This window comes from Epinephelus lanceolatus, chromosome 8, assembly GCF_041903045.1.
Source record: "Epinephelus lanceolatus isolate andai-2023 chromosome 8, ASM4190304v1, whole genome shotgun sequence".
NCBI classification, from domain to species: domain Eukaryota; kingdom Metazoa; phylum Chordata; class Actinopteri; order Perciformes; family Serranidae; genus Epinephelus; species Epinephelus lanceolatus.
The window spans coordinates 1145081-1172900 of NC_135741.1; the positions used below are offsets into that span (position 1 = coordinate 1145081).

General features: G+C 42.0%; 1 protein-coding gene across 1 annotated transcript in view; it reads right to left on the minus strand.

Annotated features, from left to right (window-relative positions):
• Positions 1-27820, minus strand: part of slc6a8 (solute carrier family 6 member 8) — a 53643-nt gene that overhangs the window by 20302 nt on the left and 5521 nt on the right. The window contains exons 2-4 of the mRNA XM_033628005.2: positions 11178-11309; positions 6461-6728; positions 3869-4001 (exon numbers count right to left, since the gene is read on the minus strand). Coding sequence (XP_033483896.1) covers positions 3869-4001; positions 6461-6728; positions 11178-11309 — 533 coding nt within the window. The remainder of the gene's footprint in view (positions 1-3868; positions 4002-6460; positions 6729-11177; positions 11310-27820) is intronic.

The following is a 27820-nucleotide window of genomic DNA, read 5'->3' on the forward strand; positions in this document are numbered from 1 at the left end:
ATGAGATTTATTGTTTAATATCATTAATAGCGTTTTATTTCTGTTTTTACTGATAGTGTTTTATAAATGGTTGTTTTAAACATGTGAGATAAGTTATTATAATTCATGACTTCAAGTGAAAACGAAGCAGTGTGGAGTTACGAGGTTTCCAGCTAACGCTCAGCTTTCAGCCTCCTGCTGATGATCGACAACACAAACTGTTTCTGTTGGTACTGAGAGCCGTGAGAGCAGAACACACACACGCACACACACACACTGTAGGTCAAAGTGTGTGTGTGTGCATGTGTGTGTTATTTTACTTGACCCATAAAGCTGATTCTGATTCTTAAAATCTGAACACTACGTACAGTAAAAGTAGAAACACAGTCTACAGTGATGCAGCTCTGCTTTTTATTCATGTCTGAAGCTTCGATGTTTCCAGCCTGTTTTTCATCACGTTAAACTCTGAACTCAGAAAACTTTCGTCCTCGCTCACAGAACAGGTTTTTGCTCCGTCTTCCCTGAACTGAACTGAACTGAACTGAACTGAAATATAAAGATGTCCTTCTCCTACAGAGCATCTGAAACATGGAATAATCCACAGAGACCTTAGACTCACACACTCTGCCTCCATCACTGATGTATAAACACCTTATTTCAGGTCTTGTTTTAACCCTTTAATACTGCTGAACTAAAAACACAGCAAAACCCATTTTTGGCTCTTTGTCGTTATTGATTAGAGCGTGTGATGACGATTAAATTCACCTGGTGGCAGTGTTGTAAAAAGATATCTAAAAGAAAAAACAGGAAATTAATTGTCTGAAAGTTGCTTCTCGTCTCTGGACTTAAAGTGACACTGAAACTTTAGGTGAGAAAAAATATTTTCTGATTTTATGTTCTACACTTGTATTGATTATATTTTTGTTAGAAGGCACAAACGTAACAACACGATGTGTCTCTGTTTTACTGAGGTAAAAGTGAGTGACCGCTCGGTTGAGTCACCAGATCACAGTAAACAGAACCTGGAGCTATTTTTAGCTCGCTCAGTATAAAGACAGTATGACATCACACTGATCAATAATCACTGGTTTCCTGAATTATATGTGCTTTATCTTACTGATTGATTTTATTTAGCACAGTAAACTCTATTTTAATCTTTCTATATCAGTTTGTTATTGATGGAATAAATATTTATGTGAGTAGTCATGTTGTATTTACTGTAACCTCCATGTTTGTCTCTTGTTTTCTACAGTTTTGATTTCACACAGATTTTATTAGAGGCATTGTAGTATTTTGATTTTGGCTCACAGATAGAAACAAGCAGCAAAATACCAGGTGGGGGAGGGGTGCAGGGGTGAGATGACCACGCCCACTTAAGAAACCGTGAAAACGTATCACTGGCGCCGCCTGTAATGTGGTGTCTTTTGGCGGTATGTCATATGGTCATAAACAGCGGAGTCTCTTGTTGTTCCTTTTATTTGTCTGATGATTTGTGTGTGAGTATGTATGAGTGTGCATCTGATGTTTGTGTGTTTTGATAATAAAACTCTGCAGAGTTCACATGAAGCACTGAACGTGACGTCACTGATAGTTTTAATGCCGTCAGTGATTTGTGTCTTCTATCGTTCTGGTTCTGTTCCAGCACGCTGGACTTAAAATGAACTGTGAGGTCAAAGTGTTCATTCACTCCAAAATTATTATTATTAGAATCTCATTTACTCTGATGACACTGGAGCACACACACAATACACACTCAGTACACACTCAGTACACACTCAGTACACACTCAGTACAGTACGGGGGTATTTCTCTCTGTTTGACTCTCAGTCACGTCCCACTGCAGTCAAGCTGCCCTCCCACAGGACAACCAATCACAATCTGCCACCTCACAGCCCCCCCCCCACCTCACTGTCCCTCCACTCTCTCCACCCCCCCATTGTTGTCATGGCAACGCTTAGGCCTGCCATGTGACAGCAGTGTGTACAGGTCTCATCGTCACGAGCCAATGAAACACACACACACACACACACACACACACACACACACACACACACACACAGAGCTATACAGTCTCTTTTCTTTACGCTCCTCTGGAGAATTTAAAGGAACAGTCCCACATTTATTAAAGACTGGATGCAGGAGGACTCTGCTGTCTCAAACACATCTCCTTTCTAAATACTCCAAACACGTCCAGTTTGCAGCAGATATGTGACGAGACCAAATTTTTATAATAACTTATGACACTGACGGATGCTCTTCTTCTTTTCCTATCTTTATTCAGGGCGCTGTGGACACAGGGTGGATTTATGTTCTGCTGCTACACACAGGAGAAATACACACACAGATGAATAAAAGAAAAGAGAAAGGCCAAGGTGTTTGGTTTGGTTCATGTTTTCCGTCTTACTGACACGACGCAGCTGTTTGGAATCTGATCAATCAGCTGTCAGGTGACCTCTGACCTTCAGCAGTGTTATGTAATTGACTGTAATAACCCCAGCTGTTAGCACACTTCACTGACTGACAGTGTGTGCTGACCACAGGGTGTGCACTCCTGCATTAGTACATTGTGGGGACCTTGTCACACACCATCATTGTAGGGACTCCCGTATTGATATTATCATTTAATTTAACAATAATAGTAATATTATTATCAGTGTTGGGGAGTAATTAATTACATGTGATCAAATTAAAATATATATATAATTGTAATGAATTTAGAGTTACTGATCGGAATGTTACAGACAGGTTACATCTGAATATATTCTTGCGTGTGGAATAAAAACATTCATCTTGTTGCTTTGCATCTTTTCACTCTGCAGGAACGACTTCTTTAGGCAGAGAACGTTTACAGACATTTTTCAGTTTTATTGCCCAGTTTGAAACGTTTGTTAGAAAAGCAATCAAATGTCATAAATCACAATACTTTAATAAAGTAGTTAAAATAGTTACATGAGTTATTACATTTTCAATGGGCTAACTAGTAATCTGTAATCTATAACATTTCAGAACTAAACCTTCCCAACGCTGACTATTATCATCATCATTATTATTATTATTATTAACCTTATTAATAATAATATTGATATTTCACCGTCCATGCAAAGATGTTAAGTGTAACACCAAAATTAAAATAAACTATAAAAATATGTAAAATATTGGTCATATTTGGGGGTATTTGTAATTATGTATTTCTAATTAAGGAAAGAGACTTGTATTAATGACGTTGTGGGACCACAGACCTGATTACACACTGACATTGTGGGGACTCACCTCCTCTAAGGTGTCCACAAGTTAACTACTCAGTATTGGGTTGACTAAAACCCCTCCTACTTCTAGAGGTTGTCTGTCCAAATTAACTCTAAATCAACTTATTATATTGTTTTGTGTTTTTATATTGTTTGCTTATTATATTGCGCTTTGTTTTTGTACAGATTACTTCTTTTACATACTTATATTGCTTTGTATTTTTTTCTCCTGATGCTTCTTGTCTGCACTCTGTAGTATTACATGTTTACACACTCTTAAATTGAGTATATTATGGGGACACCCACCTGGCACTCACATTGTGGGGTCTCACATCCTATCAGGTCCCCACAAGGAGACCATGTAGTTAAGGGTTAGGGACTCTGCCGTAGGGGTGATCTGGCACAATGACAAAACTTTTTTGTTTTGATGAATTTGGAGATAAAAATTCCTTTTTGATTTTGAGACACCTAATGGTTACGATTTTCGTTCCATCTTCCGCCGCACATTCTGCATGGATTGTTATTAATGAAGATAACACCAGAGGCCAAGAGTATGCTATCAGATTTCATGCTGCACAGAACTGAATGGGAACCAACAGCTGCCTGGAATAGTATGAAAAAATACATTTAAATGTACGTGTTACCTTTCCAGTGGATTTGACGCCCTTCCAGACGCAGAAATAAACCATAACCCAGACGGCCATCAAACACAACATGAGCTCCCAGTTAAACTGTCCGGTTTCATCCAAACCAGAGGAAATGTTCAGCACCTTGTTCCTGCACAGAGAGAGACAGAGAGGAGGACGACGTTTACACCAGCACATCATCAGCGTCAGACAGCAGCTCTGTGGTTTCATCAGGTCGATGAAAAGCTTCACTAGTAATTAAGACATCCTTATTGTCTGAGATATTGAGATTGATATCTATCTGATGTATTTGTGTTAAGTACAGAGCTGGAGTCAGGACGTGGTTAGACTAGCTTAGCATAAAGACTGGAAGCAGATGGAAACAGCTGGCCCGGATAGCCCCTCTGTCATAAGTTCAAAGACACACCTACCAGCACCTCTAAAGCTCTAAACACATTCAGTCTCATTCAGTTTATCAGGGTGTTTTCTTTGTTTTCTTGTCCTTAAAGTCATTTTAATTTCTAAACACTTTAAAACAGGAACGTGCTCAGACATTTGATGGGCAGTGGATCACTTTAATAAATGGCGCCCCCTCCCCCTCTGCTTCCTATTGCAATGACGAGATTTACATGCATAAATATTCCTGATTTTTGCCCTTATTCCAAAAAGACAATGGGCCTCGTTCACAAACAGTACAAACACACAAATCTGTGCTTAAACCATGCGTAAAATGTTTTGATAGAAATCTTCAATTTATCAAATTTTCTTACCTGAATTTGTTTGTACTCTGTGAACAACATCAGAACTTTCTCAGACCATACGTACGTACAAATGGTAAAGGCCTGACTGAAAATGTAAACGGATGATATTCAAAACTGTTAATGTTCTGTTAAGTTTCCCAGCAATCTTGGTCAATTTTTTCTTGGTTTTGGACGTGTCTTCCGGTATTTTAGAAAAGTATTTGTCAAGAGTCAATTTAGAGTCACTCCCACTGCAAAGTATGATATTTTCACTAAGTGAATGCGTAAAGAGTCAGATAAGTGGACAAATCATCTGCACTCCATGAAGCACGCGTTTCCTCGACAACGCCACCTTGGTCCCCATTTTCCCAAACCTTAAGGTGCACTGTAGTTGTTCAAGGTAACAGTTGCAGAATATGTAACTACACATAAAATATACAGTGCTGTGCCTTTTAATTTTAATCTAATGAACTATTATTGAAAGCCCAGAGTGGGCAGCACTTTAGCCATCACGTGTGCACCTCCATGGTTCAAAGATATAAAAAGGGTCAGACAGGTTGGACTTTTCCTTCATTTACTCATTAACTCTTTGATTAATTTAAATCTTTTACAATCGACTGACCTTGTCAGACAAAGAACTGCTGACTTGACTCTGAGTTCAAATGAACTCCGTCACCTAACGAACATTTTCACCTCATTGACCTGTCTCAGGTGTCTTTCCACAGGCTCTGAAAACTGCGGTCAACAAGCAACTGTTCTATCTAGAACAATCTAGATATGATTAATTGAGATTACATTAATGATAATTTATAGGCCTGTATAAAACCTCCCGTTTTAAGTCCAACAATTGAACTTTCTGGCACAGTACTAAACTGGTTTGAATCCTACTTAAAGGACTGGGCCTACTTTATGTCTAAACGTAATTATACGTCTGAGTGTACAAGGAGTTCCCCAAGGCTCCATACTGGGGCCTCTTCTGTTGAACATCTGAATCAGACTATGGAAAATAACAAAATATGTTACCATAACTATGTAGACGACGCACAAATTTACACAACCATGTCCCCCGGGGACTATGGTCCAATACAAGCTCTGACTAAGAGCATCAAATAAATCAACGATTGGATGTGCAACAATTTTCTTTAACTAAACAAAGACAAACTGTGATCACAGTTTTGAAGCTGGGGAGGAACGATGAAAAGTCAGCGCTCAACTTCACTTGAGCATATTAAAACCACAGCCAGAAATCTTGGTGTAGTCACAGACTCAGACTCTAAAAATCTGCGGTAAAATAAATATAAAGTACAACCATTTAAATGTGTATGCCCCCTCCTAAGACAAAATAAAGAGTCCCTCCCCAGTGCCTAAAAAATTCTCCCCCTGCCTCCCCCTGTTTGCACCACCCCCTCCCCTCTCATACATGACAAACAGTCCCTGAATCAGATGATGTTTCAATGTGGAGCTGGTGTTTTAAGCTCCTCTTGTGAAAGTGTGTGTTCTGTGCAGCCACGTGGGCTCTGTTGATGTTTTGGGTGTTGGTTGCTGTGAAGAACGCAGCAGGTTGTCGGTCAGCCCAGCTGAAAACACACCATCATATTTCAGACGAGCTCAAGAGATTAACACCAGGAGGAGGTTAATCTGCTGCTGCAATAAAAGATAATCTGAAAAAATCACAGAGATGAAGACTGACGTGTGACACATAGGTCACATGTTCAGTCAGTCTGTAACGATGCTGCAGATACTCTAAATCATTTTTCATTTGTCATAAGAGAATAAAACCGTTACAGACGTGTGAAAACACTGTTTCAGCTTCAATTTCAAGTTTGATTTACTTTTTCAACAGAAAGAACCGACAAAGAGCAAAACTCACTCCCAGAACTCGATGACAGGCGATCGTGCATCAGCCATCTCGGCGCAGGTCATGTTGCTGCTGATGGTGGCGTTGGCGAGGCTGCCGTTCTTGCAGTCCTCGTGACGGAAGATCTCAATGCAGTTGGGCGTGTTCCATTCGTTGTCACAGGTGGACCACGGGAGTGTGGAGTTAAAGGACTTGATCAGGTAGTAGAAGCCCCAGGCCAACACCATGATGTAGTAGGTGTTACAGAAAAACACGATCACCATGGATGCATAACCTAGACCTGAGGAAGAGGAGGAAGAGTACAACATGAGATCAGATGTAATAGGAATAGTCTAATATGAACCATCAGTCCAATCGGCAGAAGAAAGTGTTGGTACTGTACGCTCCTGCAAATCACTAACCAACAGTTATACATTTCATAGGTATCATATCAACATGTTGCAGACGAGACCAACAAACAACAGAACCGGCTGTGATTCAGTGAGTCATCACTGTTTTTCCAGCAACTTTGAAGGCTTCCAATATGGGTGCTTTTTTTGCAACTTGCTGCTTTTTCTCCTGCCGTGAGCGTGACCCCAAAACACACGAATTTAAGCAAAAACATAACCTTTTTCTAACCATAACGAGGTGGCTAACATACATAATGGAGCGAGACCATTCAGAGCTTTATGGACGAGCAGAAGACCTTTAAAGTCGATTCTGGTGCGTACTGGAAGCCAGTGTGGTGATTTGAGGACAGGTGCTCTGTTTACTGAGGCAGAACAGAGGGAAGGTCATCTTTCATCTTTTAATAGATGAGGAATCAAGATGGGACCTGCCTTCATATTTGTTTATTTTCCATCTACTGCTGTATATCCTCAGTTCACTGTGTAAGCATGATGATAGGGCCACTGTAACATATGGAGTCCCACAAGGATCTGTTCTAGGACCTCTCTTATTTCTTATTTATGTCAGTGACCTGGCTGCAGCATCATCCTCTCTGTTCGCAGTGCTTTTTGCCAATTTATTTCTCCCCCATACTAATGTGAAGAGCAGGTTATTAACTAATGGGAAGATCGGCTATTCGATCCCCGGTTCCTCCAGTCCACATGTCAAAGTATCCTTGAGCAAGATACTGAGCCCCAAATTTCTCCCGATTATATGATTATGATCACACATGTACAACATGTTACGGAAAGCAACTTAGCACATATTTTTATTGTTAGCTGGGTTGGTTATTTGCATTTTGGTAATAAGCATGACTATTTTTGGGGGGGTGGAGGCCTCCATTGGACCAACCACAGCCTCTGCATCTGCATATTTAAACAGTTTAACATCACTGCTGCGGGCGGTCATTTCATTTGTATAACTGGAAATCAGCAGTGGTGATGGCACACAGCCTTGTGGTGCCCCAGTATTTAAAACAGGCTCATCTGAGTAGACCCTGTTCATTAAAACTATCTGAGGGTGGTCACTTAAAAAGTTTCTGATGCAAATAAATGAAACCACCATTCACATTCATTTTAAGAAGTCATTCTAAAACAATTTGCATAGTTTTCAAAGCAGGGTTAAAATCAAGAACACAAGCATTTGATTTTGGTTGTTGTCAGTGTCTGGCTATTTGGTCCACTGTAGTGAGAGTTGAATCCTCCATGAGCAAGTTGCTGGTGGTCAAGTAGATCCTCTACAGGCGACTTAGGATGGATGCTGACAACTTTCTCCATATGCTGACCTAACAGTGAAGTGAGTGCAACTGGTCTGAAGTCTTTGGAAGATGTTGCCCCTCATACGTCAGGCACAGGTCTTACAGTTGATTTTTTCAGAGTGTCAAAAAATACAACAGTTCAGCAGCATGTGAGGCAACTGAGTGACAGGTCCCTTCAGCAGGTTAGAGCACACGTTAAGCACCTTAAAGTTCATTGTTCCTACATGAAATTTCCATGTGATAAAGTCACGTGCTTTTTTTAAGTGTAACATTAATTTTCACATTCTCAATATTTACTTTGTGCTGATCAATTTATCAATTATAAGTCATAATTACATTAAAGACAGAATAGGACGCCGTGCGCAGAGAGGATGAGACGTGCCACATTGTGTGAACTAGTTCAGAACTGTATATGTATTTATCAATTTATGAGCAGCAGTAAGTGCCCACACTGACCTACGTTATCAGCGCCGCAGGCTTTGTACTCGCTGGTTGACAATAAAGTTTTTCCTTGACAGACCGCGACCACGTGCACACAGAGCCAGAATATCTGAAAACAGTGTTGATGTATGAAAACAACTTCTAGTTTCCAGGTCATAAAAACAAATGTTTAACAACATGACACGCTGAGATGATGTTCGACCACACGTCCTCTGTCAGGGGACAAACAGCTAACAGCTGATGGTCTCCGTCATCATTTACAGTCTGGTTAAATCACTGTGTTTCATATTGTCACATAAAATATTCATATTTATACAGATCTATGGTGTACATACGCCAACTCATATCATTCCTCCAGCTGTTTTTTGTTGTTGTTTATATTGTGCCGTTAGCTTTACTTGAAATCACACTGCTGACTTTAACTGCTGCACGTTTCATACTGTTCATACTGTATATATCTTAGCATGTTCATGTCTATAACTGAGTGTTATCTGTTATCATTTAAATTAACGTTAGCTACATGCAAATTAATTTGCACCTAACTGCTTTATGCACTTTAAGCATCATTTTATCTTGTTAGAGCAAATTAATTCTTGAGTTATGGCCAAAAACATGTTTTGTGAGGTCACAGTGATGTTTGTGCCATATTTAAAGAAATTCCCTCAAGGAGTTCTTGAGATATCGTGTTCACAAGAATGAGACGGACGGACAACCCGAAAACATTATGCCTCCTGCCACAGCTATCAGTGGCGTGGAGGCATATCAAGAAAACAAGATGCAGCGTTGGTTCAAACTTTCAGGCGTGAAAAAGTCTTTTTGAACTGAGTTCATTTATTGTGGACTGAGTCAGTTTCTGAGTTGCTGCTTAAGTCACAGTCAGTCAGACTGACGGAGAGTGTTCCTGCTCTGCAGAGGATAAACCCTCAGATTGAAATGGTTTATGATCTGTGCTCTAACACCACCCTCAGGACAAACACCACCCGTCCAGCTGCACTGCTCTGAGGACAGACGAATGCTGTGGATGTTGACTGTTGGTGTTGTTCCCTCGTCTCTCTGACAGGTTGTATGAATGTGAAGGTGCAGCTCCATCAGCTCCACCTGAGGTTTAAGGTCAGACAAGGGCTGTGTAGTAAACTCAGCTAATCACACAACCATTAAGAGTCATGTGCTCACCTGTAGAGATCACACATCTGATACACACTGTGTGTAAAGCTAACAGAGATATGAGGCAATCAGTGTGTGTGTGTGTGTGTGTGTGTGTGTGTTGCTGGTAGTTTTCCAGCCATGTGTGCAGGCACGTACGGCAGCGGGATCACAGATTATCACCTCCAGATAAACCTCGACAGAAAGCTCAATGTGTGTTTGCAGACTGACGTGTCCACTCAAACTCACTGAGCCCTGCTTACTGTATGGAGTTATGTCTGTTGCCACGGCAACATGGCCTCACACGGGGATGTCGAGGGTTTTGTTTAGAAAGACAGTCGACATCAATTTTTTACATAAACAAATAATCTGATCTGAAACTTTTTGTTAATCTGACTTTGAGATATTCTAATCTTGATCCTGATCAATGTCTCAGCTGTCCCACAGTTTGGCTCGTGTCATATCAGGACTGTTGTCCCACAGTTTCCCCGCCGTCCCACAGAGACAACTGAGGTAACGTCCACTCAGAGCTGTGAGTTGTTGTTCTCAGCTGATTTGTTTAAGGTCAAAGTGAACTTGAGGACAACCGTTTGTTTGTTTTTTCTGCAAATGAAGTGAACACATCCAACTTTTTTTATTTTCATCCAACTGTTTGTTGTTTTTGTGTGAGGAGTGTTTCCTGATCTGATGACATCAGTGACGGTGTCAGAGTTGTCAGACTTTGGTGTCAAATCCCACTATAACGCATCGTATCTTTGTTGTTTCACCTTTGACTGAAAAATCCTTCCACCAGATTATAAACACACATCACATGACATTAACTGATGTTTTTTTTTTTTTTTAATTGGAGCACGTGCATTTGTTTTCTGTGTTATTTTTCTCCAAACACAATCACGAGAAAAAATGTTGGCACTGTGCGTTTCTGCAAACCTTGGATACGTTTGTATGTAGTGGATATGATGAAACTCAACAACACTGTGGTTAACGTTTGTTAGGTTTAGGCTCAAAAACTAAACTGGTTTAAAATCCCCACAATCCCCACAGGAAACACAGTGGTCGCTGACAAACACCCACATGTGGAGCCTAAAACGTTGCTGGACACACAGCGATGAGTTGCTAAATGACAAATGGTGTAGTTGCCTTTTGGTGTTCAACGGTGGTCTGCAGCTCGGCAGGCGTCTCTCTGAGGTGTCACTCTCTCCACCTTCTGACGATAAAGTCAGCTCGTATATTACATCACTTTAGAAATGTTGATATGATTCGTATGAAGCGTACGACTGTAACATATCTGTGGTTGCACAAAATGCACAACACCACCATTTCCTCCTGACACTTAGCTGCAGATTGAAGATAAAAATGTGACGTCATCGTAGATGATGTCAGAGTCTGTGTGTGCGTGTTTTTTACTGATGCATGTAGACACCAAGTCAGAGTTCTGAGGTTATTCATGGTGTACTGCACCTTTAAACAGCGGAGCGATGTTCCAGACGTTGATGCTGCCGGCCTTCATGAACTGTCCCAGAGCGATCTCCAGGAAGAAGATCGGGATTCCTCCGACAAAGATAAACAGCAGGTAGGGGATCAGGAAGACGCCTGCAGGAGGACACACAGTCTGTTAGAATAATTATATTTCATCAAAATCACTTTATTCTACGTCTCATTTGAAATTTGTCCAAAAATAAACCGTTTGCACGACAAGAGTGAAAAACTGAGACTTTTTCAACTCCAGGATTTCATCTTCAACTTTTACCTTTCAAACATCAAAGGCTCAGTTTTGAGGGTCACACCTCCCCTGATACATAAAGAACAGTCCCTAAACACATTTGGACATATTCAGTTTATAACAGCAGATAAATGAACAGTGTCACAGAGTCGCTGGATGAGAGCTCAGAAAATAAATCCTGCGTCCCTTCAGAATAAAATCTGTCTTTGTTCGATGTGACGAATTCTCTGCAGGAAGTCAGTCTGCAGCTGACGGCGATCAGCAGAGACATGAAGCTGAAGCAGTAAACGGCGGTCTGATCCTTTAACGCTGCTCATCTTTAACAAGTCAGAGCGACTGGTTGTAATTTGGGTCTCATGTTTATTTCAGCGGCGTCACGACGACAGTTTTATGTAACTGAACAAGAAGGAAGTGAATCTGCGACTCTCTCATCCTCTGTTTCCTCCGTCCTCTGTCTGCCTCACTTCTTCTGTCTGTCCCTCTTCATTCATATTTAATTCTGTCTTCGTCTCCACAGAGTCAAACATGAAGTCAAACACATGAATGAATGAAATGTTTGGAGAGTAAAAATGAATGAACGACTGTATTTTGTTTATTGAAGGAGTAAAAACAGATTAAAGAGACATGACCGCTCCGAAATTTATCTTTTCTATTTTTACTGGAAAATGTTCTGAAGTGTATTATATTCATTTATGATATTTATCTTGGGTCATCTGAAGAGAACAATTCCAGTTTAAGTAATTTGTATTCATTCATTCATTCATTCATTCATTCATTTATTTATTTTTGCCTTGAGACTGTAAATTACGGACGCACGCTTTGAAGAGGAAAAATATGCAGAACAAATGTGTCGTCACACTTAAATCATCATTTTGTTGACTTGGAATCTCAGAATTGTTTCTTTAAAAAGTCAAATATTGACTTTGTGTCACATGTTCTCCACTAAGCATCTCATAATGTGCTGATTTATCATCTCACACTAAACAGTCTCATTCTTGACACACAAATTTTGGAGCTGATAAATCACAGTGTTTACTCACAAAGTCATAACTCTCTCTCTCTGTCTCTGTTACAGTCGTCAGTTCTGACTGATTTCCTAAATGTTCATGTTTTGTTTCATTTGCAGAAATGTTTTTTTATAAAGAGTCACAGATGATCAAAGTTCTGAGGTAACAAACTTCAGCTGTTTATACATATTTTGCTGCATCGATGGCGCTGACACGATTTCCTCTGAGTACATGTCACATTTCAGTCTGATCAGAGAGTGAATCAAAAGTTTACATTTAATCTTTATCAATAACTTTGACCTGATGTCTCCACACTGTGTGTGTGTGTGTGTGTGTGTGTGTGTGTGTGTGTCAAACTGTGTGATTCGTCACAGTGACACAGTTACTGCTGGTGTTTATAAATTGTCTCTGATGAATGAATGAATGAATGAATGAATGAATACTCGTCTTCTGAGAGAAATTAATAAACAATGAGGAATTCTCCCTTTCTTTCTGTTGGTGGTATTTTAATTGGTGTGACACACACACACACACACACACACACACACACACACAGGGGGTAACTGGGTCACAGTGCCACCAGGAAACTGGTATGAATGGAATCAAACTGGAATGATAGTGGGAGAGGGGGGGGGGAGGGGGGGGGGGGGGGTTACATAACAGAGGCTGCTGTTACACACTGAGCTGTTATACAAGGACACACAGACTTCCAGAATTCACTGTGTCTCAGATAACACACACACACACACACACACACACACACACACACACACAAAGAGGTTGTTTCAGATGCAGCTCAGGTATTGGCTGCTGATGAATGATGACGGCGTCACTGACGACACAAGCTTGTTAGCCTGTTAGCTTGTTAGCCTGTTAGCTTGTTAGCCTGTTAGCTCGCTGTTGCTGTGAAACACACACACTGTTTCTGTTCTGTTGTGTTAGCCGAGTGTAGCTTAGCATGAAGACACACAAGCTGCTGGTGAGTCACGACTGCAGGAGGGGGGGGGGGGGGGCGGCTCAATAAAAATCCCCTTCACACACACACACACACACACACACACACACACACACACACAGGGCTAAGTGGTGTAATGCTGTTAGCTCGTCACTAACTCAGTGTTGATGGGATTACAGAGTACTATGGCCTCATCGCACTCAGCTGCACACACACACACACACACACACACACACACACACACACACACACTCCAGGTTTCCAGGTTTATTCCAAACCGCACAACTTTATTCTACATCACAGATTATATCATTTACATCTGATGCAACATAAATCCAAACAGAGCTGCTGGAGCTGTGACCTGATGTAAACACCTGCAGACGATACTCAGGGCTCAATATTTCATTTACAGCTGATATTGTTCAAAAACAAAGACACCAAACAGCTGATAATGAGAGGTGGAAGAAATACTCCTCAGTGAAAGTAGTGATCCCACAGTACAAACAGACTCTGTTACAGGTCAAAGTCCAGCATTCAAAATACTCCAGTAAAACTACAAAATATTAGAATACAAATACTTAGAGCACCCAAACCAGCGCACTGTGTGTCTGCAGGAGTCGTCTTGATTCATGGCGACTGCAGAGAAACAAATCACTTCACTGTTATGGGACAAGGCCGACTGTCCGTGACCTTTGACCCCTCAGACTGTATAAAGGATATTACTACAGGGACTCAGGAACAGCTGTGATGGATGGAGGTGCATCATGGGTAACGTCACACCTGTGAAGGCTCCATGAATGCTGAAAGGTCCATCCAGGTTTTGGAGCAACATATGCTGCCGTCCAGACGCCGTCTCTTTCAGGGACGTCCCGTCTTCTTCCAGCGAGACAGTGAGACACATTGTGACGTGTTCCAACAGCGTGTCTCCGTAGTGACAGAGTGCAGGTACCAGACTGACCTGCCTGCAGTCCACACCTGTCTCCCACTGAACATGTGTGGAGCATGATGAAGCGTCGACCTCGGAGAGGTGCATCATGGGACTGTTGAGACACTGAAGTCAGATAAACTTCAACAGTTAGTGTCCTCAGTTCCCAAACACTGACTGAGGTGATGATGTCACACAGTGACAGGAAACAGGCTCCTGTCACGACTTCATTACAACCTGCTGCAGAGTGAGTGCAGATTTACACAGAACAATAAAGTTTATCACTTTGAATATTAAATCAATCTGGACTGGAATCAGCTGAATATAGGGCACTCTGTTTTTATTTATGTTCAGTTGAACACAGCGTCCAAAATTTTTTGGACTGGAAATACTCGAAAAAAGTACCAGTACCCTGAGTAAATGTACTTAGTTACTTTACTTACACTGCCTGGCCAAAAAAAAAGTCACCACCAAAAAAAAGGTCATACACTCTAATATTTCGTTGGACCGCCGTCTTTAGCTTTGAGTACGGCACGCATTCGCTGTGGCATTGTTTCGATAAGCTTCTGCAAAGATTTATTTCCATCCAGTGTTGCATTAATTTTTCACCAAGATCTTGCATTGATGATGGTAGAGTCTGACCGCTGCGCAAAGCCTTCTCCAGCACATCCCAAAGATTCTCAATGGGGTTAAGGTCTGGACTCTGTGGTGGCCAATCCATGTGTGAAAATGATGTCTCATGCTCCCTGAACCAGTCTTTCACAATTTGAGCCCGATGAATCCTGGCATTGTCATCTTGGAATATGCCCGTGCCATCAGGGAAGAAAAAATCCATTGATGGAATAACCTGGTCATTCAGTATATTCAGGTAGTCAGCTGACCTCATTCTTTGAGCACATACTGTTGCTGAACCTAGACCTGACCAACTGCAGCAACCCCAGATCATAACACTGCCCCCACAGGCTTGTACAGTAGGCACTAGGCATGATGGGTGCATCACTTCATCTGCCTCTCTTCTTACCCTGATGCGCCCATCACTCTGGAACAGGGTAAATCTGGACTCATCAGACCACATGACCTTCTTCCATTGCTCTAGAGTCCAATCTTTATGCTCCCTAGCAAAGTGAAGCCTTTTTTTCCGGTTAGCCTCACTGATTAGTGGTTTTCTTAAGGCTACACAGGTGTTCAGTCCCAATCCCTTGAGTTCCCTTCACATTGTGCGTGTGGAAATGCTCTTACTTTCACTATTAAACATAGCCCTGAGTTCTACTGTTGTTTTTCTTCGATTTGATCTCACCAAACGTTTAAGTGATCGCCGATCACGATCTCTGAGGATTTTTTTCCGGCCACATTTCTTCCTCGAAGACGATGGGTCTCCACTATCCTTCCAGTTTTTAATAATGCGTTGGACAGTTCTTAACCCAATTTTAGTAGTTTCTGCAATCTCCTTAGATGTTTTCTCTGCTTGATGCATGCCAATGATTTGACCCTTCTCAAACAGACTAACATCTTTTCCACGACCACGGGATGTGTCTTTCGACATGGTTGTTTAGGAAATGAGAAGCAACTCATTGCACCAGTTGGGGTTAAATAACTTGTTGCCAGCTGAAAGATAATCGCCCATGCAGTAATTATCCAATAGGAGGCTCGTACCTATTTGCTTAGTTAAATCCAGGTGGCGACTTTTTTTTTGGCCAGGCAGTGTACGTTACTTAAAACCTGCAGAACATTTTCTTTTCCTTTAGAGTCAACAGGACGGACAGCGACAGTGACAGCAAGAGGACGGGGGGACGGGGGGACGGACACATGTGAAGAACAGGTGGAACATTGTTCTGTTCTGAGCAACGTGTCCCACATGTTTGGTGACATGTTTGTTGGAAGCTGACAGTGAGACAGAAACAGAAAGAGACCAGAATAGACGCAGCGGCTGCAGTTAGCGCACTAAGCTGCAGCGCTACAGTTAGCTAGCTAAGCTGGCTAATCCGGGGTAAGTCACTGGGCTAAGTACTGACAGACTGAGGGACTGACAGACTGATGACAGAGCTAATGACAGAGCACGAGCTTCAACGCCATTATCTTCAGCGTCATCATCATCATCATCATCAGCATCATCATCAGCATTATCATTCATAGGCATAGATTTGGGACACACACACACACCTCCCTTAATATTTAGGGACTGATCTTTACTTATCATAGGAGAGGGGTGGCTGGGGTGTGACACTCCCTAAGCTCTAAATAGGCCCAGGCCCAGGTGCCTAAAGTGTCAGGGGCCCCTCTGGCCTTCACCTGTAAAATGTCACTCAAATTAACATGCACTGACCAGGAAGAGACTTGAAAACAAACGAAACAACCACAAAAAGATGCAAACAAGAAGAAAAGAAGCCAAAACCACTGCAAAGTCTGTGTCTTGCCCCTGTGTAGGATAAGTGGAGGGGCCTTCAGCATCTGTGCCAAGAGGGGCCCCACGTCTCTTAATCTGAGCTGAGGTCAGTATTTAGCTCAAAGCACGGCTGTGCCTCATGCTGCATTCAGGCACTGTCAGCAGGATGGGAAAAAAAGATCACTTATTCTGGCTCTGGAATGTTCACTAAATATTCCCCAGTGGTTAGCCCTCATGCTAACCTCCATACTGATCCCATATAAACAGCCTAAATTAGCTTTTGATGTGTATTTGAAGCAGCGTGTCACCAAGTGAAACCAGATCTGAACAAACAGTTCAGAGCTCCTTTAAAATAGATTAATACTGAATTTATTTTGATGCATTTACTGTATCAGCCTCAGTGCAAAAACATTGATGAGATGTAGAATAAAGTGATTTTATTGAAATATCACTAGTTCAAGGTTTGTTTGTTTTTCTTCTGACAGAAGCGTTCATCCCACATGATGTGTCCAAGGACCGTTTTTACAGTTTCTGGCTGATAAATGGTGTAAGTTTGGTGATGGTTTGGGGGGCATGTTAGTGTATCTACAAATCGCCAATTTTTTTTAAAACAAAACATTCCTTTTAAAAATGTTTCTTTAACAATTGCCAAAAATGCTCGAAGAAAAAAAATGGTCAAATTTTTTTAAGGAAATTAAGGAAATTTCATATATATATATACAGTACAGGCCAAAAGTTTGGACACACCTTCTCATTCAATGCGTTTTCTTTATTTTCATGACTATTTACATTGTAGATTCTCACTGAAGGCATCAAAACTATGAATGAACACATGTGGAGTTATGTACTTAACAAAAAAAGGTGAAATAACTGAAAACATGTTTTATATTCTAGTTTCTTCAAAATAGCCACCCTTTGCTCTGATTACTGCTTTGCACACTCTTGGCATTCTCTCCATGAGCTTCAAGAGGTAGTCACCTGAAATGGTTTTCCAACAGTCTTGAAGGAGTTCCCAGAGGTGTTTAGCACTTGTTGGCCCCTTTGCCTTCACTCTGCGGTCCAGCTCACCCCAAACCATCTGGATTGGGTTCAGGTCCGGTGACTGTGGAGGCCAGGTCATCTGCCGCAGCACTCCATCACTCTCCTTCTTGGTCAAATAGCCCTTACACAGCCTGGAGGTGTGTTTGGGGTCATTGTCCTGTTGAAAAATAAATGATCGTCCAACTAAACGCAAACCGGATGGGATGGCATGTCGCTGCAGGATGCTGTGGTAGCCATGCTGGTTCAGTGTGCCTTCAATTTTGAATAAATCCCCAACAGTGTCACCAGCAAAACACCCCCACACCATCACACCTCCTCCTCCATGCTTCACAGTGGGAACCAGGCATGTGGAATCCATCCGTTCACCTTTTCTGCGGCTCACAAAGACACGGCGGTTGGAACCAAAGATCTCAAATTTGGACTCATCAGACCAAAGCACAGATTTCCACTGGTCTAATGTCCATTCCTTGTGTTTCTTGGCCCAAACAAATCTCTTCTGCTTGTTGCCTCTCCTTAGCAGTGGTTTCCTAGCAGCTATTTGACCATGAAGGCCTGATTCGCGCAGTCTCCTCTTAACAGTTGTTCTAGAGATGGGTCTGCTGCTAGAACTCTGTGTGGCATTCATCTGGTCTCTGATCTGAGCTGCTGTTAACTTGCCATTTCTGAGGCTGGTGACTCGGATGAACTTATCCTCAGAAGCAGAGGTGACTCTTGGTCTTCCTTTCCTGGGTCGGTCCTCATGTGTGCCAGTTTCGTTGTAGCGCTTGATGGTTTTTGCTCCACTTGGGGACACATTTAAAGTTTTTGCAATTTTCCGGACTGACTGACCCTCATTTCTTAAAGTAATGATGGCCACTCGTTTTTCTTTAGTTAGCTGATTGGTTCTTGCCATAATATGAATTTTAACAGTTGTCCAATAGGGCTGTCGGCTGTGTATTAACCTGACTTCTGCACAACACAACTAATGGTCCCAACCCCATTGATAAAGCAAGAAATTCCACTAATTAACCCTGATAAGGCACACCTGTGAAGTGGAAACCATTTCAGGTGACTACCTCTTGAAGCTCATGGAGAGAATGCCAAGAGTGTGCAAAGCAGTAATCAGAGCAAAGGGTGGCTATTTTGAAGAAACTAGAATATAAAACATGTTTTCAGTTATTTCACCTTTTTTTGTTAAGTACATAACTCCACATGTCTTCATTCATAGTTTTGATGCCTTCAGTGAGAATCTACAATGTAAATAGTCATGAAAATAAAGAAAACGCATTGAATGAGAAGGTGTGTCCAAACTTTTGGCCTGTACTGTATATATATATATATATATATATATATATATATATATATATATATATATATATATATAAAGAAAATTTATCTTTTAAACATGTTTCTTTAAATATCACCAACATTTTGGTACCAAAAAAAGAAAAAAAACTGCCAACATGTTTTGAAGAAAACATGTCTTTTAAAGATGTTTCTTTAAAAATTGCCAAGAAATTTTAAAGAAATTTTTTTTTTCTGTTTTTTAAAAACAGGTGGAAATGCCTGGTGCCACCTGGTGCTTAAAAATTTCTCATTTGACATGCGTCCCCCTTCTTGGAGCCCAAAAACAGTCCCTAACATGACTTTAAAGGTTTTCAGTGAAAGATGATGAGTTTGTTTCAGCAGTGACGGAGTTCAGCTCAGTTTGTGTCCTGAACTGTAGCTAACATATTTGGCTCACGTCGTTTTGATTGGCTGCCAGCTGAATCAGGATCAGCAGGATCCAACGAGCTTTAATTAAGAGTCAAAGATTTATTTGTCACATACAGCGACAGTGTGCAGTGAAATGCTCGACAGTTATTATTAACAGCTCCGTCTGATGAACGGTGAAGGACTCGTGTTTGAGTCGATTCAGCAACCAAGTCCCCAGGTCTGACATTTCAATGCTGGTTTAATGAAAATGAACTGGAACCAGTGGAACTGAGCTCCTTCATTTAGAAGTGTCTCAACAGATCTGTGACTAACGATCACTTCCACTGACCATTAACTTGTCAATTTTTAAAAAATAAGTCTGTCAATAAAGCAGCCAAACTTTGAAACACTTTATTTTTTTGTCCCGATGCAGTTTCCACACCCTGTGAACACAGAATTTTATTTTATAAAATTATGACAATTAACTTTTAAACATTTAAACTGCGTTAGTTCATGAGGTGTCTATAAATATCTTGTTTTGTTAGAAACCCAGATATTTTGTTTTCAATTATAAAAACAGAGAACAGTAGTAAATCCTGATATTGAGAAGCAAAAGTTTTTATTAGCTGATAAATAAATTAGCCAGTTTCATCACAGAGGCAGCGTTCAAACGTCCAACAGACGATCAGTCCCTAAACAGAGCGACAGAATATAAACACACAGACGAGACTGAATGTAAACCTTCAAGTCTTCCAGCTCTCCGTTTAGTCTGCCAGAAGCCACAGTGACCGCAGCCAAACTTTCTGCCAAATGCTAACTTAGCTGAGTTTAGCTTCCCCTGGCAACATCGACTGGCCCACATACCTGAATAGAAAGACTGAGTCGCTCACCTGGACTGATCATGACGCTGCACCTCAGGGCCGAGGTCAACGAGGTCTGGCTAAAGGCGCCTAATCTCTGATCCACTGCCAACTTTACTGATATTATTATCAGACACTAAATTATTATTACATGATATAAATCCACATATAACCTGATTATGAAACTCTGGACTGAATAAAGTTCGTTCTGCCAACTCACCTGGAACAGATTAGAGTTTATGCTTGGAGGAGAATAGAGAGTGATGAAATAAACTGATAACAACACCTGTTTATTTAAGATGTAGAACAACTGAACCTGACTAATTCCTGCCAAATTTAAGACCCAAAACTGACCACGTGTTAAACGGTATAAGGGTAAAACCAGGAGGCTGATTATCATGTTGATGTAGATTTTATGGTTGTAGATAAAGACAGATCCAAATGGGGAGTGAAAGCTATAAACTGAGAGAAGATTCTTGAGTCGTTAAACTTCATTAACCTCATTGAACAGACTGATTTGTATGATGATGATATTGTGTTTGCTGTCTGCACTGGGCTCAGCGAGGGAGAGACCGAGGAGTTACAGTAATAAGTACTCTTAATACCGGAGTTACGTTGTGTTCACACCGAGCACGAATAAGACAATGTGCATGAGTGAATCACATGAAAAGTCAATGTAAAGATGCGATTAGACACGAGTTCCCACCAGGCAGTGCGATGGACGCGGTGCGATGGACGTGAATTAAGCAGTGCAAAAGTCCCAAGTAGCGCGATTTAGCGTCATATGCTTATTCACAAGAGATGAAAAATCTGAACTTGAGCGACTGATTCGCGCCGCAATAGCCAATCAGCATTGAGCTCCTCCAGGGACGTATAAAGCCGAGGACGTATCGGCGATAGTTTTATTCATCGGTTCAGCGATTTCACACACATGAAGTGAGTCAACACAAAATAGTGTGACGCTGAAACTCCCTCAAGTTGTGAACACGACGTCAGAGTTAAGAGGTGGAGGCAGAAACTGAGACATAATGCATCAGCTGTAGATGTGAAATGACTGAGCCTGATTAGTCTCTGACAAATTTAGGACCCAAACCCTCGCACCACATATATATACACACAGATAGTCAGCCAGCTCACATGACACACATGAACACCAGCTTTATGTTCAGGTGCTGCAGCACAGAGAAGAGTGAAGCGAGACGGCAATCAATAAACATCCAAAGTGAAGTGAACAGTGCCAAAAAACCTCACGACCAAAGACAAACTGTGGTTTCCACATGTGTGTGTGTGTGTGTGTGTGTGTACAGATTAAACACACAGATACAGTTTATTCATTCACAAGCTTCAGTGGTGGCGGCACTTTATTTACTGCTGTCGCTCCTTCTTCTCCTCAGGCACTGATCATACGCTCATGTCTGAACTCAACACACACGTCAGAACTTTATCAAGAAAGAAGTAAATTTCACTTTAAAGCAACAACAACATTCAAAGAGAATCCAAACTGGACTAAATTCTGCTTCTCTCACACACATCTTATAATTTATGTCTTTAGCTTTGATTAACTGGCTCTAAGTGTCCCGCCTTCAGGTCAAATAAAGGAGCTGCGTTTATAAAATTTGTTATAAAAGTTTGTTGTGTGTGGGAGCAGTTGTGTAACACTGGTAACTGCTGCCGCAGTAAATTCATAGTTAGGACGACCTGAGCAACACAGGTCAGCACAGACAGTATCAATTACTGATGTTCAGGTCACGTTCTTTAACCACACAGTTCACTGTCTCAGCCATCTGAGAGCAGAAAGTGTCTGAGAGGAAACAGAAAATGACCCAAACTGTTGACCACAGCTGGAGCTTCCTGAGGTGACTGAGCTGAATCAGACAGTTTCACTCTGACACTCAAACCACTCGTGAACTGACAATCAAAATTAAATGATCAGACCACTGAGTAGTTCTTTCATCCATCCATCCATTTTCATTTGCTTATTCAGGGCCGGGTCGCGGGAGCAGCAGGCCGAGCAAAGTGCTCCAGACGTCCCTCTCCTCAGCTCCTTCCTCCAGCTCCTCCTGGAGGACCCCGAGGTGTTCCCAGACCAGATGAGATCTATAATCCCTCCAGTGTGTTCTGGGTCTGCCCCGGGGCCTCCTACCAGCTGGACCAGGAGGATCCTGATCAGATGTTGAACCACCTCAACATGAAGGAGCAGCGGCTCTACTCCGAGCTCCCTCCAGATGTCTGACTCCTCCCCCTATCTCTAAGGCTGAGCCCAGACACCCTACAGAGGAAACTCATTTCACACGCTTGTATCTGTGACCTCATTCTTTCAGTCACTACCCAGAGCTCATGACCATAGGTGAGGGTTGGGACGCAGATGGACCCGGAAATGGAAAGTTTTGATTTGTTTCTCTGACAATAAAGCAAAAGTCAAATCAGAAAGATGTCAGTTTAGTCTTGCAACACGTGCTTGTTTGAAGGGGAGAAAGAGGGTCATAGGTGTTTGGCTACGGTCAGCGAGACGTCACCGTGACCCCCTTGGAGGCAGCATGGCCTCAGCTCGGCACATCCAAACTGATCATGATAAGACAAATCAGTGTGGTCAAAGGTGGTAATGAAAAAAGGGTAATTGTTACCCCCTAAATAAACCTTGATGACCACTGAACTCCTTCAAGGACCCGACTGATCTCTTTCACCCTCGAGGATTTCTTGCACCTTCTGGGAAACTTATGGATATCCTATAAAGCACACCTGGAACATCTTCAAGAAACTTCCAAAACTCTTGAACCTTTGGAACCTTGAAGGGACAGTTCACCCCAAAATCAAAACCCCATATTTTCCCTCCCACCTGTAGAGCTCTTTATCAGTCTGGATAGTTTTGGTGTGAGTTACAGAGTGTTGGAGATATCGGCCGCAGAGATGTCTGACTTCTCTCCAGTATATTGGAACGAGACGGCGCTCAGATTGTGGTGCACAGACCACCAAAACATTAATTAGATAAACTCAAAAGCAACATTTCTTTCTAGAAATTATGACCCACTTGAAGACAATTCACAGACTTTGTTTTGCAATTTTTTTTATGTAGGAACTATTTTCTTTCACCAGGTAACTGTATCACTTCACAGACGGAGGCGTGCATCTACTGCTAGCTCATCTAGCACCAGTAAGGCTAGCTAACAGTAAAACTCAGCTGAAAAGGACGCCATAACTTTTTAAATCTTGCGTCGTCACAAGCACGAGCCTCTCGTCCATCGGTTTGGTCAAAAAAACTGATTTGGGGTAAACTGTCCCTTTAAAAAGAACCTCTCTGACACCTCCTCACAGATCACTTGAAACAGATCAGAGGACTCACTGAACTAATATGGGACCCTTTGAAACTCTTCAACGATCAGTAGAACCCTCTCAAGGACCCCTGGAGTATTTCCAGGACCGCTGAAACCTCCCAAAGGAACCACAAAACCTCTTCAACCTCCCAAATATCTCTTAGAAACATGTCAAGGCCCTCCTCAGCAGCCTCTGGACCATCCTCAAGGACCTCAGATTTCTCTTCCAGGACCCCCAGAGAGGAAAGGCAGAGGAAACAGGAGAGGTAACGAGGAGAGGAGGAGCAGTGAGGTCTGCCAACAGGATTAAAAGATTACAGGCCACTCCTGTTAATCTCTCGTCCACGTGGTGAGAGGGATGATGATGTCACACTTGGCAGCCCGTCATCATTCACACACACAACTGTCAGGAAACTGTATCCGTCCCTCGACCTCTGACCCCGAGCCAAGGTTCATTATCATGGAGACAGGCAGCAGAGCATGAACACCCTCACTGACCAATGAGAGACTCCGACTGACAGCAATAAACACCTGATCAGCTCTGATCAGATCAATCAGGTGGTTTAACTGATCAATACTGTGACTGTAGCTCTGCATCAACACCACAGCTGATGTGTTGGGGTTTAATGGGAGGGTGCATCATTTCATCAACCCTTAACCTCTCTCAAGGACCCCTGGAACCTCCTCGAAGCAGATTGTGACTTCTTTCATGACCCCTGGAATCCACTGAGGGGCCTTTGGAGACTCTTAAGGACCACTGGAACCACTCAAGGACCCCTTGATCATAGTCAAGGACCCTCAGAACCTACTGTAACCATTTCCAAAATCACTGGATCCCCTTAAACCATCCTATAACATCCTCTGGAACATCCTCAATTATCTCTGGTTGCTTCTCAAGGACTCCCCAGGCCCAAAGCAGTACATTTACTTTAACAGAGTGTTTTTACACTGACGTACTTTTAGTGGCCACTCGCAGTATTGCAGCAAAAAAACCCTCCAAAAATCATTTCCCCGTAGAGCACCATTATAAAGAGACGTCTGTAAAACTGCTGACACGTCCAACTGCAACAAGGTCGGTCATGACTCTTTCTGCTCTGAGTTTTTGATCCATGGCTGGTTGGTTTTATATTCCTGGTGCTGAGAAAAGTTATTTAAAAACCTTTGACGTCATCACGATGTAAAGTCCACGAGCTGAGCGGGAACTAGTGAGCGGTACAAACACTACTGCACATATTCAGTGGGCCGCATACCAAGATGTAAACCCAGAAGCTAAAGACTTTTTAGTTGTATACGTGAGGTGAGCAACTCAACTGGAACGAACAGGCGCCATCTTGACATCCAGTATTCAATTCACTTCAATTCTATTTATAAAGCCCCATCCCTCTGTCCTTTGGACCGTCACAGCTGATCAGGAAAAACTCCCCAAAAAACCTTTAACAGGTATTTTTTTTAAATCTACAAAAAAAAAGTCATCATTTCATTATTTGATCCTGTTGGACATTTGTGTCACGTTTTGTCACAATGAGCATATGAATCATTGAGTTTGGGCCAAAAACACATTTTGTAAGGTCACAGTGACCTTGACCATCGATCTTCAAATTCTAATCAGTTCATCGTTGAGTCCAGGTGAACGTTTGTGCCAAATCTGAGGAAATTCCCTCCAGGCCGTCTTGAGACGTCCTGTTCATGAGACTGGGACAGACGGACGTATGGATGGACAACCTGAAACCATCATGCCTCCAGCTGCAGCTGTCGCCGGTGCAGAGTCATAAAGATAACTTTTCAACTGAACATCAATCTGTCTTAAAGAGTTAAAGATGCTGTATGGAGCTGTGGAGAAAGATCACCAGGTCCTCAAATAGACGCTTTGGGATAGTCATCAGGTCCACCTACCAACCTACAGCATCAGTATTTGACGACCTGAGAATGACACTCAGCAATCAATTGTCTGTCTCCACAGTTACAGACAGAAACTTTAAAGGTTGCTGTGACCTGTCAACCTCTCCTCAACCTTAAACATGACACACAAAGTCTGAACCCTCAAACAACATCCGGTCGTTGTAACTTATGTCAGATGTCTTTGAGGACACTGAAAAACGCCCTCGATGTAAAATAGATTATTATTATTTATTCATTTTTTTATTAACATGAAGAAGTGATGACAGAATGTCTTCACTGACGAGGTCTAAATCCAGCTGGTCCTCACAAAGATAGAAGCACGCACGCACACACACACACACACACACACACACACACACACAGAGTGTATTGTAGTGTCGCTGCCCGAGGACGCTGCTGATCTCTGAAAGATGAACACTGAGCTGCAGGTCATTTTATAATCAGTGGAGCAGAGAATCAGTGTGTGTGTGTGTGTGTGTGTGTGTGTGTGTGTGTGTGTCCTGTCCTTGATGGGGTGACTGCAGCAGTAACACACACACACACACACACACACACACACACACACTCTGCGGGATAATAAATCTGAGTGACTCTGGGGAGGAGGGAGGAAGAGGACGAGGATGAAGGACAGAGAGGACAAAACGAGGAGGACGTGACGAAGACAGAGAGGACAGGAAGTGAGGACACAGTGACTGCGTGTGATGTCAGAGCCGCTGCAGGTGAACAGGTGGATCAGTGCTGTCGCAAGGTGATACAGGAAACCATCCCTGCTGGTGTGTTCAAGGACACTCAGACATTTAAGAGACTTGGAGGATCTCTGGAGCCTGAACGACTCCGTCAGAAACACAGCTCTCTGCTTTAACTTCTCATTAGGGACTGTTCAGTACTTATGGGGGGGGGGACTTTTCTTTTTGGCTCAGGGGAGGGGCATACAAAATTAAATGGTTGTATTGTGGTTGTATTTTGTATTTATTTTACTGCAGATTTTAAAGAAAAATAATTTTGGAAGGCATGTTTCCTTATGAAAATTTTCTGGCAATTTTCTTTGTTGGTGATTTTTTACTTACATTTTTTTTAATGTTTAAAAAAACGTTGGCAATATTTTTTTCATTTCGGTGATTTGGTTTTTTTTTTGTTTTTTGTTTTTTAAAAAGTGCAATTTTTTCTTTAAAAAAACATGACGATTTCTTTTTGATGTTCTACTTTTTTTTTTTTTTTTAAATGTTTGAAGTGATTTTGGATGCATGTTTCCTTTAAACATCACCAATATGACAGCACTTAGCAAGAAACTGTAAAAGTCAGAGTGTCAACAAAAAGACAAAAATAAACCCTAGCCACATTCCTCCTCTGATAAATAAAGAAGAGTTCTCAACACTGCCAAAAAAATCTGTGTTTCTAGACCAGAAAAGCCAAATTTGCTGAAGAAAATTCAGCAAAATTTTATTTCTTATTAAGTTCATTTATGCAGGAACGGTCTCACTGAGATTTGAGATCTCTTTTTCGAGCGAGTCGCGGCCACAAGAGACGACAGCATGAAGGATTTCACCTCAAAGAACAATTAACTAAAAACACAACGACAAACAGCCAGTTTACAACAAACTACTGAGCGAGCAGCGTTCAGTCAGTGGACAGGTGCACTCAGAGGTCAGAAGGTCAAAGATCCTTCATCCTGTTTTTAAAATCTCTCCTTATAACAGAAACATGTGGACACAGCACCACAGAAGAGTTTAACGTTACAGTAGTTTACTGGTGGGTCAGTGGGGTCCAAAGTGGAGGACAGACTTCCTGACATCACCGTGGAGACGAGTGGCTATAAAACAGCAGAATGGTCCTTTACAGAGCGTTTGGCTGCAGCTCAGGTCTGATAAATCAGGTGTGAAGGAGGTAACCTTTACAGCACATCAGTGTGTCTGTGTAACGTGAGAACTGAACCTTTTCCTCTGGAGTCTCTGTGATTTAACTCAAGTCTGACCTTATCTTCCTCCTCTTCCTCCTCCTCCTCCTCCTCCTCCTCCTCCTCTGTGTGAACATTCAGACCTTTCTCGTCTCCGGCTCAAACCGGCTGACTGTGTGAACCAGACGTTTCAGGTGAGAAGAAACTAATGAGTCAAAGTTCAGTGAGAGAGACTGTTTGTCTTCATGCTCGGGAGTCGAGGTCAGTTCTAAGGATGGGTAAGGAGGGGCGACGCCCCCCCAGATGCTCTGCCTGCCTCACTGGCGCCAAACTCAGGCGTCTTTAGGCCCGATTAATTCTCCACTCTGAGACGTTAACTGTCACTAAAGAAAACTGCAGTGTTGTAATTTTGTATCTCCAGTGAACGGACCA